Source organism: Dermacentor silvarum, chromosome 8 (genome assembly GCF_013339745.2).
Source record: "Dermacentor silvarum isolate Dsil-2018 chromosome 8, BIME_Dsil_1.4, whole genome shotgun sequence".
Taxonomy (NCBI): domain Eukaryota; kingdom Metazoa; phylum Arthropoda; class Arachnida; order Ixodida; family Ixodidae; genus Dermacentor; species Dermacentor silvarum.
Window position 1 is genome coordinate 80,920,188 of NC_051161.1, and position 14,399 is coordinate 80,934,586.

The following is a 14,399-nucleotide window of genomic DNA, read 5'->3' on the forward strand; positions in this document are numbered from 1 at the left end:
GGTCTCTTGAGGCATGTTTCAGTGCTACAAGCATGAATGAATTCCCTCCGAGATGCTGTCCAATTTTTTTTCTTCCTGAAGCTTTCTCTTTGAGAGAATGCTCTAATTTTTGCAAAAACGCCTTGGAAAAATTTGTAGGGTGTTGTTTGCAATCGTACTTCAGGTGGAGTGTCTCCTGAGGAAACAACGGCTACATCCTGACGTCTCCTGGCAAGAACAAGCCACCCTGAATTGTCACTTCCGCAATCAACCCGCTCGTTGAAGAAGTAATTTCACGTCACTATATAAACTAAAGGCTTCGTAATGTGTACATTATCTGATAAATGTAATAAAAACGCAATGTGGTTGTCTTATGAGTGGGACAGCTGCTGTGACTCTGGACACAGAACGGGCCACTATACCAGAACAAATTACAGTTTTTGCAGGACATATACAGCGTACCCAGTGTGCTACAGCAGCACTGTATAAGAATTAAGCGGTGATAGTTACCTTAAATATAGGCGACTTCAATTGTTTTAATATCTACACAACACCAGATCAACATTTCCATTCTCATGAAGCGTTTTCTCACATAAAGGAAGTCGCGTAGGCGGCGGACTTGCAGTAACCGACACCCAGATATTCTGTTATACATTTACTACTCAAATACCGGCAAGAGTATGACAGATGTTTCTTTACTGTCGTAAAGCACATCCAAAGGCTAGAAATATATTTGTTCGTGGTGCGCGCATTTTGTCAACTTAACTAAGAGCATACGACATGGTCAGGGACAAGAAGTTCCAGCAAAGAATGCCAGGCGGATACCGCCTGCCACAGCACCTCAAATCCTAGCACCACTACCACAACACTCCAAACGAAATTCGCCAAACTTACTACGGTTTTTCGGCCTGAAATTATCAGACCGAGCATTAGTTAACAGTAAGAGGATTGCTCAGCAGCAGATAATGGATAAATTCTCTTAAATATGAAATTGTCCCTATGCTTTCCTCGCCTTAATTGTGAGTAGGCTTCATGTGGTTGTGACTAGCAAAACATGCAACCGCTCGATTCCCCAAATCTCGTTCGCGATTATAAACAAGCGACAATACACTCCACCGTGCATTCTTGTTTTTCCTGCGTTTCACAATCCTGGTGACTGCGAGCAGAAAACAGCGCTAAACGACAGGACGACGAGGACACAGGCCACAGCGCTGACTTCGGTGTCCTTCTCTTCGTCCTGTCGTTTAGCGCTGTTTTCTGCTTGTATTCATGAACCAACCAGCCCAAATGCGTACCCTCCTGCTGACAGTTTACGAAAAGGCTTATACTGACCCTACTGACATCTCTTGCGTTGACATTCTAGTGAGCACCCAAGAAATACTCTAAAGTGGACAAATTCTAAATATCTTTTTACTTTTCATCCACTGGATCTACATGCCTATATGTCGTTGGTTTAAAAAGTGGTACGAGATTTCCCCTTCGTAAGCCTATCTACATATGAGTTTGCTTATACCTATCTGTAAAACATAATCAGCGAGCTTAATGCATGAATAGACGTTAGCGTTGTACACTTTATAGCATATAAACATACAAGAATTTATTTGCAGCAACTTCTGAAGCGCGCTGCCGGACCAAGCTTGCCTAGATTCTCTCCTTTCGTAATCGAAGCGAGCGCATCATTTAAGTCGTTCTGCAAAGTCGTTTCTCATCTGGAAAGCTCTTTACGCCGGCAGTAGCGAAGGCGGTGATCGCAGCCTCGTGAGCGGGTGGAGTTGAACCGCACTGGCGTTTTATCTAGTGCACGTGACGGAGCTGGCCTCAGAATTCGATTGTCCGGCAAACAATAGCACATAGCTTCGCTGCTCGAGCAACGACCGGGTAACGTTATCAGGCTGGCTTATCGCCTCCGATGGCGCGGGTGAACTTTCCCTCTGCTGGATCAATAACAATTGGAGAAATGACGTAGTATGATAATCGAAAGGTATAAAGATCATCTGACGCCACAGCCACACCGCAGGGTGCATCGAAAGAGTCGAGCTCTCCACCAGGTAAGTCTCAGGTCATCGAGGGTTAATCGGGTTTATATGCGCCATAGGTTGCAAAACAGCTTTTTGTCACTTATTAGACTTGTTCAGTTCTAGCGCAAGCTAAATCTGCTCAGAATATGTCTTGCAGCTGTAGGCGTGCCGTATGCCACTACGCCTCTTGAAAAGGTCAGAACACTAAGACTGCTAATAATTCCAACATTCGGAACTCACGCAGTACATTTGAACACCTGAAAATAAGTGTAGATCATGTTTTCTCATAATGGCGAGAATAAACTAGAGTGGACGATATTGGTAGTAGTACCCCTTTACACAGTACAAAACATAAATCATTGCGCTGTAATAAAAGTGATGTAAAACATTTGTTCTAGTTTTTATTGAAAGATATGTCTCCAGATTTCATTACACTACCTCAACGTCCCTGTTTATAGAGGTTGATGCGGTATCCCAGTGCTTCCTGATTTCCAATTCTTACACCGCTTAGCGGTTCACGAAATAGCAATTCTCCTAATTCTCCTGATAGGCCGCTGCTGGCCATACCGTCAACGTATCGGCTGAATAGATCGCCTCGTATTATTCATACTGTTTTGATGTAATAAATCTTCTTTAAATTTCTCTTCTTCCTATAATGCGTAAGTATGACAGCGGCGTGACGCGCAAGTCACGTGCGTTCATTGCGTGCTCATGTAGAACTTGCTTGAAACGACAGAATTCGGATATATGTTCAGTGAGTCGTGTATATAAAATGCATGCCCTTTCTTCTATTAGCCCCCCCCCCCCCCCCGCTCCTTTAAGTAATTGCATCTAAATAAATGAATGACGCTCGTTTCATTTCAGGTACTGTCTCCTTGCCTCCATCATGCTGCGAATTAGCTTACTCTGTGCCTGTGTGGCAGTAACCGCTGCAGCCAGCTCTCAAGAAATCCTACGCACCCAATGGGAGGCATTCAAATCTACCCACAGTAAGCACGTATCCTTGCTTTAGAGCGATATCTTTAGCATCAACAACTTCTGTTACTTTTCTGGACGTAAAAGTCATTCCAGTTTAACGGAGGCAGAAGTTGACGAAAAAAAAAAAAACGTGAGAGATCAACGTGTGCTTACATTTTGTTTTAATGCTGCACATATATGACAGATCTTTTGCTTTTTTGGAGTGTGTATAAACAACGTGCCACGGATATCAATTATCCATGTTAAGTACGCGTTTAAGTTAAACCTTAGTAGCGGGTGCGACTTCTGTGCGATATGATAAGCGATAGCGTTACCTTTGGGAAATACCTTCTTGGGGGCTTTATTTCTTAATTGCCTGCTACAAGTATCACATCCAAAGTTTCGTAGTTATTGATTGTCCCCGTCGATAAAGCGAAATGTTTTGACACAAAATTTCAAATTAATTCTGTCATCTTTATAGGTGAAGAAAAATGACATTGTCGTCCTCTTTTTTTTCGCCCCTGGAATCATGGATTGCTCTGTATTTTAAAGAACCCTGGTTACTATGTCGCTTAGTTTCATTGACTGCATCTCGTAAACAACGTTCGCACGCAATACCGCCGACGTCGGCCGCTCAACAAAGATGATGTAACCTTATTCATGTTTTTTTAATATAATGCAATAGCTACAGCACTTTTCAGTGATTGATATTATTTATCAAAGGGCAGTAGTAGGAGTGCGCAACAGGGCTCGGCGATGTCCACAGAGTTCCCGGTAACGTTTACCGCGTTCATAGACTGCATTATGTGCTGAGGAATAGATTAGAGAACACGCTAAAGCTTTGACGCGTTCTTGTCTGCATGAAGGGGCGTCCCTCATTAGTATTAACAGGGTCCGTAGTATTGAAGGAGCCTGGTATTGGCGTGATGTCTATAGGAAGGACCGAGTCAAGTGTTAGGGAAAACTCGGGATTCAGAATGCAGCATGCGCCACTCCGTTTATGATTAATCCAGCACCACAAGAAGCAGTCGTAAATAAATAGCATAAAACGTAAAATTCAATAAGACGAAGTAAACTATAAGCATGCCGTTACTTTTATTTGTCAGGGCAGGAAATCTAGGATTGCGTGCGCTTAACCACACGTAAAGTACAATAGGATAGTACTTCACTGAATAAGCAGGGTAACACCCATGGTGTCCCTGAAAGGTCTATTTAAGTGTTTGATGCATGATTACTCCACTTCCAGTAGATAAATTATTTGCATGTCAATTTGTTATTTCTATCTGCAAAGTTCTATTTCGCTCATCAACACGCTCTTGTCTAAGACGTGTCATTTGTAATGCCTGCATAATTGTCTAAAAAGTGTGCATCAAGCGATGTGAACTTTTCAAGTTAAGCATGCTGGTTATACCACGTGCAAGTGTGCCCCATTTCCTGCAGGACGAAATTCAAAACTGACCTTTTCAGTTCCCTTTGCACAATAATGTCCTATAAAATGAGGTAGCTATATATTGAGAGCATTTAAGTTTACGATAAGCATAAAAACCACCCAGGTTGCAAGAATCTATAATAAGTTTTATTATTGATTATATTGTACTATGTTATATTCTTTATACAAACAACAGCTGTTGCGGTATATTTTTCTTTTAGCGTTTTAATAAAGCACGTTCAGGTAGCTAGAAGCAATTATTTGCAAAATCAAAGCGCAAAGTTTACTGAAAATGCTAAGTTGATGCGCAAATGCAAACATGCAAGTTAACAGTTACATGAGCTATCCTTTCTACGAAGGTGTAAGAAAATACATCACAGCGAGAAAGACCAGGTTTAGCAGTACGCAGGAGAGCTTACTGTTGCATTGCTTCGAAAAAACTTAGGTCTGGTACCTAACATTAAATTGCAGACAAATCCTACCAGTCCAACATGGAGGAGCTCCTGAGGTTCAAGATTTTTAGTGAGAACAGTCTGCTGATTGCTAGGCACAATGCCAAATACGCTAAAGGACTCGTTTCGTACAAGCTTGGCATGAACCAGTTCGGTGATCTGGTGAGTAGTGTTATTATGCTTTGCTGTTTTGGTTTAGAGTGAATGGAAGTGAGGTGAAATATCTAGGATGTTTATCAAAATTTTATAATTTTTGTCTCTTTAGCTGATTTATTTGATATTGAAAAAGTTGGTAACCTTCATATTCGCTTTCCTGCAACATAGGATTATTTAGTAAGCACCCACACATGAACGCACGAACATACACTCATGCACGCACATAAACGGGTACATAACCAGCACTCGACCGCCGTTAATGCGCTTGAATATATAGCAATGTAGCAGGGCTCGTTACAGTAGTCCTTCTCTGCCGCTAGTATACGCTGTAATATTGGGCGTTGCTTGTCTGTGAAATTGTGAAATATTATGAACCGCGCAGAAACCATTAAGGGCCAACTGCAACAAAATTTTGGAGGGCGAAGCGCACCTAGCTTCAGATAGATACGTAGATAAGTCTCGGTGCATAAACTGTATGTTTGAAATACGAGCTAGTACTCAAAAAAAGCTGGCCCACATAAACATTTCTGATCGAAAACTGAAAAAAAAGAACACGCCATTACCGCTCATCGCAAATGAAGCAAACGACAACGTTGAGTACCAGCACAGTTTCTCGGCATGATCTGAGAGATTAGATAGTGGCCGCGATGCGCTGAAATTGGGAGGCGACATGCTAAGATTTCGCTCGCATCAGCTAACCAGCAAATCAGCGCCTCTTCGGCTTAGATCCTATTTGAAGGCTCTTAAAACAATTACCAAGTACCAACTCAGCAGTTTTTCCAACCTTGCCCCAACAATATACACGTATACTGCTGATTTAAACGTATTATGCGAAACTGATTTTTTTATTATTTGTTGGTATTATCGCAAGGCACATTTAGTCAAAATGAACAAACCAGGCTTTCAATAAGCGCGTGTAGCTCTTCACGTTGGAGGTACTGCAGCAGCGACAAGCGTTGACGTACGGCCTGGTACTTAAGTCTGTTTTAAGCCCATTGACAACGAGGACAAGCGACTGTGAGAGTCCGAGAATTAGCGCGCGAAAAAACGCGAGAATTGGCGCTTGTCCACTCGCTTGTCCTCGTTGTCAATGTGGTAAAACAATCCCAAGTATGCAGCAATGAGTTAGCGCATTTGCTGTCCGTTATCCCGCTGGTAAAGCCATCTGGAACGTTCTCCTTTAGCTTTACTCCCTTGAGCATTTTGTGCCTAATATCCTAGAGTACAAGGGCATAACCAGAAAAGGTGACGAATGTCCGCCGTAGGCATATGAGCCGTGCAGTTAAAACGCTTAGCCGGATGGATGGTCACTTCTTCATCGTTGTAGTTGGATTTCAAATCTGGACAAATCTACTCTGTCAAATCAACCGTCATTTTCTTGGCCTAACCAGCACCGTATGTGGTTAGTTACAACAATATTTCGATATATGGACTGATACTAAGCAATTATCCCCAGCTTTTGTGATCCTGCTCCGAAAATAATTACGTTTAGGCATCGAGCAGAATGTAAAATGTGCCATGCTTATCAGAAATCGGTATCTGTCTTCTCAGTTCCAAATATATTTAAAACAACCTAAGTTCTTGCTTTCCGCATGATCATAGGAACCCTTTGGCTATGGCAGCAGCTATTATTATTTAGTATTTTTGTGCTTTCCCTTCGACAACGCTTGTTTAATATAGCAAGTAAAGGGGGTGATCGCATGCATCACGAGCGGGAATTAAAACCCGCATGTTATCGGCTTTATTGCAGTGGGTCTACTTTCAGCGTTTATGCAAGCTTGTAAACCTGATTTAACTACGAATATCTTTTGGCGGCACTAGCCGTGCACTACAATAATAAATTCGAACTATGAAACTGCAAACTTGAATTTTGATTCGTTAAAGTAATTGACCAATTGCGTGCACTTTGTGGGACTATAAAGTGGAGAGACCCTAACTAAACAGCTCTTAGCATGCTAACTTCGTCGATGTATTAAAACTAGCAGAAAGTGATGATAGGCCAAATACATACGTCGCAGTTCCTATATATGTAGTCAATTAAGGTTAACCCAAATTACTCCCATTTAGCAAAGTGTCAGGTGTTCCGCTTGAAAGAAACAGCTTATGAAATTCTCGATGGCTCGAGAGCTTCGTCGAAGGTCTGCCAATATTTTGCCCTGAAAGGAGCTAGTGCACTCAGGCTGCAATGTTCGTCCGCTGGCTAAACTCTTAACAGGCACATCAATAAAGCTGAATATTTTAACAGAAAAACTGAAAAACGCTTTCTTCTGTGTCTGTGCCTGTGTGAGGCAGTGTGTTCACTTTTCTTTCTGCGATATTTGAATACAGCAATCTCATGTTGTAAGTGCTGAGCACGATGTTCATGTTCTCTGGCATCCCTATTGCCCCCGCCGCACTGACTGTACATATTGTAACCCTTAAGCATAATAATTACTTTCACGAAATATCGATTCAACGCCATACAGAGACAAGCATGGGTAATGAAGTCCTTTTTTTTATTCCACATGAAGCTGCCGCACGAGTTTGTGAAGATGTTCAATGGCTACCGTGGTGAGCGCACCGCCCGACGGGGATCTACCTTCCTGCCACCGGCGAACGTCAATGACAGCAGCCTGCCTGAAACTATCGACTGGCGCGACATAGGAGCCGTGACAGCCGTGAAGGACCAGGGACAGTGCGGGTCCTGCTGGGCCTTTAGCGCCGTGAGTTTTGAAGCCATCAAAATAGCACATATTACGACAAAAAGACCTTAACACAGGGCAACTGGACTGTTATTTAGAAGCTCTAATCTGGGATCAGTTAGATTCGGCACATGATTTTCTTTTGGCGAAATAGGAATACCTTCGTCGAAGAAACCTACGTTGCAACGGCAAGACTTGGGATTTCTTCGACATCATTAACCAGGTGTCTCGTAAAGCACAATGCCCCCTTTTTTTTCACGTGCGTATTTCTACACAAAAAGACGCTGTTAACATAAGCATTATATGATTTCTTGTGTTTTTGCTGCAATTGCCTGAATGGGCACCTGAGGCGTTCATGATGGAACGCATAACGCCAAAACAAGATGGTTTCAGCGAATTGCGATTGTATTAAAGGCATAGCTGATCAAAATTCAGAAAAAAAGAAGGTAGCGGACATATGCTCAAATACACTTGTTTTTTTTTTCATTTCTTAGCCAAACTGAAAAAAATCTATGCATGCTAAGCCGGATAACTCTACGCGACTAATCGCCTCAAAGAACATCAGCATTACGTCGCTTTTAGTGAAGAAATCGCGTTTTTTCTATTTGCTTTACCCGAGCCGCGTTAAGCAGTTGCTAATAAAATGCAGAACTTACATTAGTCTTTAATATTGTGATGTCTATATCCAACAAAAGAAGAATGATTTTGCTTCCAGACGGGATCTCTGGAGGGCCAGCATTTCCTGAAGACCGGCAAGCTGGTCTCACTCAGTGAGCAAAACTTGGTCGACTGCTCCGGAGACTTCGGGAACCAGGGCTGCAGCGGCGGACTCATGGACAACGCTTTCAACTACATCAAGGCGAACGATGGTATTGACACCGAAAAAAGCTATCCTTATGAGGCTGTGGTAAGTGAGCGTATACGCACTCCAGAAGCAGGTCATTAGAAGCCATGCAGCAGCCTACTGACTTCTAACAACAGCATAGATCATTTGCGTATTTAGCGATTACTATACGATGCCATCAAAGTCCTTAAAAAATTGTATTAAAGTATCTAGGAAGATGATCTCAGCTTATACACTGAACTGCCAAACACGCTTAAACAGAAACTTCTAATTTAGGTAAAATATCATAGAATCTGCCATGCAAGAATATCCGAGGCATAGAGATTGTAAAACAGCGCTCGAAATGACTGAGACAAGAGAAAGACAAAGAAAGGTGTGACGCGTTTCCTTAATCCTAATCTTTCTGAGCGCTGTTTCACAATTGCTATGCAACATTACCAAATCGCCCCACTTGTCGTCCAAATGTTATCGAAGAAATCTCACACACAAACCGAAGAAATCTCAGCTATAAAAGCGGTTTTTAGTGGGAGTGGGAGCTTCTGACGTTTATTTTTCGACTGCGTAAACGTGTCATATGCAGGATGACAAGTGCCGTTTCAAGAAGGAAAATGTTGGTGCAACCGACACCGGCTTCGTGGACATCGAGCAGGGATCTGAAGATGACCTGAAGAAGGCGGTTGCCACCGTTGGCCCAGTTTCCGTAGCTATCGACGCTTCGCACTCATCATTCCAGCTCTACTCTGAAGGTAAGTACATGTCGCCAACTTGTATTTTCTATTGACGAGTGCAAAGCGCCTCATATTTATTATCTACTGTGTGTTTCATGATATTTCGATTCAGAGCTTATGTATTTACTATAGGAGAAAAGAATCAAGGGAAACGAGCTAGCGCGCATTTTTAGCAACAACCATGTGAAGCGAACAGAGAATGGAACCAAAGAAAGCATTGGGAAGAATAAAAGGTTTCAAATGAAATGCAGGAATAAGAAGGAAAAAAATAATAGTGGAAAGAAATTACAACTTCCCGCCGTTGGCGACCTCACCCTTGGCATCAATGTATGTTTGCAACATGTTATTTTGAAATGGTTCCGTAAATCTTCTTCAGTAATCTATCCACTAACACCATTGTTATCTATTGTGGATACGTATATCACTTGTTGCGCCCTGACAAAATTATTTCGGTGCATTGACTTCACTTCTGCAATAAAATTACAACCCAAGCACCGATACAAATTAGACGCCGCTGGCATTTTGTGCCATGATGTTTTTGTGACAATATACCAGGTCTCCTATTTTAAACTATACATAATTTTGAAAGAAATAGCCTGGGGCAGATAGCACAATTCTGATGCTCGAACTGCACTACTCTAAGAGGCTGACATTATTTGTGCAACAAATCATAATGTGTAATAAAATATTTAACCTAATATACTAATTAAGTTTTTAACTAATCAGCTTATGGCACATATTGCAATTTTATAATTGTAGCCGATGGATTCGCAAGACATATGAACTTGAAATGAATGTTCAGGATGGCAGCAGGTTCAAAATAATAATTTCCGAACTGTCTCTGCGAAATACACTGGCGTTACAGGTACTTTGGGTTTCGATGCATAAAACGGCGGTCTCTCAAAAAATGAAGTGAAACAACAGTGCATTTTTACCGCACGCGAAACAGCGCGCATCTCGAATGCCATCCTCAGATTTCGTTCCAAATCTATATGTCTGAATCTCACCGGCTACGATTCGTAAATTTTAATATCTGCCATAAATGTATTGGTAAAAACTGAATTATTGAAATTTTTCTAATTAGTAGATTGCGCATTTTGATTTTTGCGGGAGTAACATCCCTCTCTTCGAGTAATCCAGTTCAAGGATTACAATCAGGCATGATATTTAAAAATTTGATATAGTCTAAATAATACTCACAATATATAGAAGCAAATTTAGTATTCTGTCGAGGAGAAGTATTATTACATATTTCGCATGAACAGCTTGTTACTTGAGAACTGTGGAGCTGGTTTTGGGAGAGAAAGTATCGGTGTCGGGAGCGTTAATTCTTACCCGTATTTAACATTTAGCTTATACTAGTAGGTGCAGTGTTTACTGTGGCAGCCACTGTGTGATGTGATGCTCTCATGTCATTGTACTTAATTCATTACTTTAGTGTCCCTTCACTTTCACCATCATTCAAGTCATCGAGCAGCGTATTTTTATGGGAGAGACACACGATGCTGTGCTTGAGCTACGCTAATCACGACTGGATTTGTCATGGAAAACTTCGTCATCAATCAATATTCTGTGATGTAGAAATACAAAATGCTCCCCAAAATGACAACTGTATGGATCAGCGCTATGACGAGGGCTTGGAAGTTTTGGGGAAACTTAACCTGCTGACTGATTCATGCTAAGGTATGAATCAGTAGGTATATAGTAGGTAAATAGGTAGAAGTCATCCTTTGTTGTTGTAGTTGTTCGCAGGAAACTCGTGTGTGAACGCACGGTGTCAATTCTTGTATTGTTTACAGGAGTGTACGACGAGTCCGAATGTAGCAGCGAACAGCTGGACCACGGTGTGCTTGCTGTCGGCTATGGTGTTGAGAACGGCAAGAAGTATTGGCTTGTTAAGAACAGGTGAGAACGATAACTGAGTATTCTAGAAAACAGTTGCTGAGCATCACGTAAAATTCAGACGTGGTTGACACGATGCTAACTTTTTCGGGCGAAGAGTTGCGCTTCGCTGCTTCAGGTTAGTTAACGTTTCTGTTAACATTTGTGGATTGCAGTTTCGAGATTGAGACACGTTCGTAATTGCGAGGTATGCGAACAGCTGCGACATGGATGCATTTCCACCAATCACTCAAGCGCTTAGGTATAGCGGAGCGTAATTTTATCTTTGCTCCATTCTCCGAGAAGCACACGATGGCAGGGTGTCGTGTCGCGAGCCAGCTAATGGAATGCATTTTTCTTTCTGCAAAAGCACGCATCAACGCCGTGGAAGCAGATGCGGCAGTTGTTGCAGCAGTGAAAAGCACACTGCTCTGCGCCACACTTAGGCGAGCTCCACCACACCACACACAGCCTGAACGTTGCCGTGACATAAGCACGCGTTTCCATCGCTGTCTTGATCCTATAAACGTAAACTAGATCCTATATCAGTCTAACTGTTTCTACTTCAAAGCAACACCGTCACGCACACTTAGCAACATCCTAGGTTGCGAAAACAGTATACTGATGTTTTGTGAAATTTAGCCCGCAGGTTGTTTATTTCACGTTTTATTTGCAATTGCCTTTCAGCTGGGCTGAAACCTGGGGAGATAAGGGCTACATCAAGATGTCCCGTGACAAAGACAACCAGTGCGGCATCGCCTCTTCAGCCAGCTACCCGCTCGTCTAACTAGCGATTTGACGTCATGACATTACATTAAACGCTTCGTAAATTGTACATAATTTAACCACTGCAATAAATCACCTTGGTTTTGACACTGTGACATGTGTTCTGTTTTTATCGCTTTTTTTTCATAAAAAGAGCAGTTGCAGACCTTCTGAACACAGAAGTTCTGTAACCGAACAGTTGACTGTTTCGCACGAAAGCCAGTTTTTTTCACAGAGCGATTGCGTAGCCATCTGATAATGGAATATAATTTTCTTTTTGCCTGAGAAAAGATCGCCGGAAAGAGTACTACTACACACGAAACAAAGAGCGCAAAAACGAAAAATTGTGCTCCTCGAAACCAGATGGTATTGAGTTCTGTGTACGACAGCACCTGTTCTGCTCCTTATTTGACTGTGCGATAATATATCTGCTATGTTATCATGAATTTAACTTCGTACAAAACTATATCGGAAGCTAAGCTACCGTCTCATATCCACCTAATAAATTAATAAAGGAACATGCTTGGCCGATACTTTCACAGAACACATTTAGCACTGAAAACTTTCACATACTCGTTTTCGAGCTGGACGACGCCGCTACTACTTCCTCCTTGTATCTAGGCCCTGAATCAAATTTTCAGCCATGTCTGCAATTTGCATCTCACATCTTCGACCTTCTTTATGTTCGCACTTGGTAGGAAGTTACCCTGCAAATTCTCTGATTTGTTGTGCCGTCTACAACGCAGCAGAGAGAAAGAGAGAACAAAAAATTTAAGGCAGGGAGGTCAACCAGACGCACGTTAGGTTTCATACCTAACGCAGGAGAAAGACGGCTTTGCAGTAGATTTACGGAACCACGTTGTAGTTGTCATGCCAGCTCCACGTCAGGGCAATATCGTGATCAAAACTATTCCTTCAAATTCTTATTGCTTTCTCATTGCTTTTATTACGATAGCAATCATAGGGATGGTGCGGGGTTTTTTTTTCGCCGTCACCTTCGAAGTCGCCGTGACGTTCCGTATGAAGTCTCTTTGCGATAAGATCCTGGTGCGCCCCACGCACCTTATGCTGTGAGTGCGAGAGAATCCGTGTGAATGTGAGCGGAGAAGCATGGTGGCCTCCTGTGCGCCGTCTTCCCACGCACCCAGTGTTGGAGGTCACGTGATCAAGCGCACGCTACGAGGGCAGGTAAGTGTGGCTCCTCCACTATCCTAGCCGTGGCAGTCCGCGCGGCTAAGCGCATACGACGCGGACGCGCCAAATCTTGGAAGAAATGTGTGGTAGGCGCAAATATAAAGCTTCAGCGAAGGTGGCTGGTGGCTTCTTGCGCACTCTGATTCCGTGCGCCTTTAGCCGTTTGCAGCTAGTGAAATCTCAATTTCATGATACGTGATGAAGGGAGAGTCAGCAGGAAGGGTTTGCTTCCAGCTGCCGTCTTTCTTCATCACGCCAGCATTGTGACAGTGAGGATCAGTTCAGGGTCCTTGAGGGAAATGTGTTCTTGTTAGCTTCTGCGCACGTGGGACCATGCTTGCTAATTTATTAGTAAGCGAATCTTTACTGCAGTTTATATAGCTGTAGTTTATATAAAGCTGCGTAGCTTACTTCGTGTAGACCTCCAGTACCTAGCTATCACTATCAATATTTCACCTTTCGGGTTAAAGTGGGATTTTTTACACACATTTTTGGCCATTCCACTTTCTCTTGATTATTCTGTCGTCATAGTAATGCCCATTTGCAAAGCTTATGAGAATGACCAATCGCCCCGCAATTATGAAACTGCATCACCAAAAAAAGAGAACTGTTTCTAGGAATTATCAAGACCAACCACATAGAAGAGTCACCGTCATGTCGGCCACTTTGCTAACCATAGCAAACGCACACTTGCCCACAGCATGTCCGTAAGGAGGTGACTTGGTTATGAGGCAGTTTACAAACTTAGCCAGATGTGCTCCACGTACAAAATAACAACACGGAAAGCGGGAAGAATGACTTCATGAAGTCACGGATTTTCTAAAACGATAGCTTTATTTAACTATTACGCGGGATTTCATGTTCGTTCGTATTTAGCTTATCTAAACGCAGGACAGCATGCGCATCATGAATCGCCTTATATAGCCACCTGCACTATGCCCTTAAAGATGTGCTTGTGACTGACTCGGTTATCGACATAATTACACAATGAAATCACAAAAAGTACCTAAATGGATTCACTGCATCAAATCTACGTCTTCAAGAGCATCAACTTTTAATAAAGTTAATTTTTCTTTGCGGGAATTTGGCACGTAAAGGTCGAAATGGGGTCAAAAGGCGTAGCCTCCATCATGCTATATCAGCAAGCCCAACGTACAACGTTAGTAAAGTTGAGGTTGCTCGCGGAGTAAAGTGAGCCCAATCCTGAGATCCATGAGACAGAGCAGTCTGTGATCACGTGTATCATGTGGGCCGCATGGTGGAGGCCTGGAGTCTGAAGGCCCGGCATGCAGGTATATTTTGTGCTGCCAAACGA

At 42.5% G+C, this 14,399-nt stretch overlaps 1 protein-coding gene across 1 annotated transcript; it reads left to right on the forward strand.

Moving 5' to 3' along the window:
* The first annotated feature begins 1,905 nt into the window (after window positions 1–1,905).
* LOC119461484 (procathepsin L-like) lies at window positions 1,906–12,000 on the forward strand. The gene is made up of 8 exons (XM_049673116.1): window positions 1,906–2,027; window positions 2,862–2,986; window positions 4,855–4,997; window positions 7,502–7,693; window positions 8,388–8,579; window positions 9,097–9,262; window positions 11,044–11,149; window positions 11,813–12,000. The coding sequence occupies exons 2-8, from the start codon at window positions 2,884–2,886 to the stop codon at window positions 11,910–11,912; spliced, it is 1,002 nt and encodes a 333-aa protein (XP_049529073.1). The 5' UTR covers window positions 1,906–2,027; window positions 2,862–2,883; the 3' UTR covers window positions 11,913–12,000.
* Window positions 12,001–14,399: the final 2,399 nt, after the last annotated feature.

Bases quoted from the DNA above. Each gene is read 5' to 3' on its own strand.
- LOC119461484 (XM_049673116.1), top strand. From the start codon at position 2,884: ATGCTGCGAATTAGCTTACTCTGTGCCTGTGTGGCAGTAACCGCTGCA. The intron at 2,987-4,854 runs GTAAGCACGTAT...ATTAAATTGCAG, and splicing joins GGCATTCAAATCTACCCACA to ACAAATCCTACCAGTCCAAC. The intron at 7,694-8,387 runs GTGAGTTTTGAA...TTTTGCTTCCAG, and splicing joins CCTGCTGGGCCTTTAGCGCC to ACGGGATCTCTGGAGGGCCA.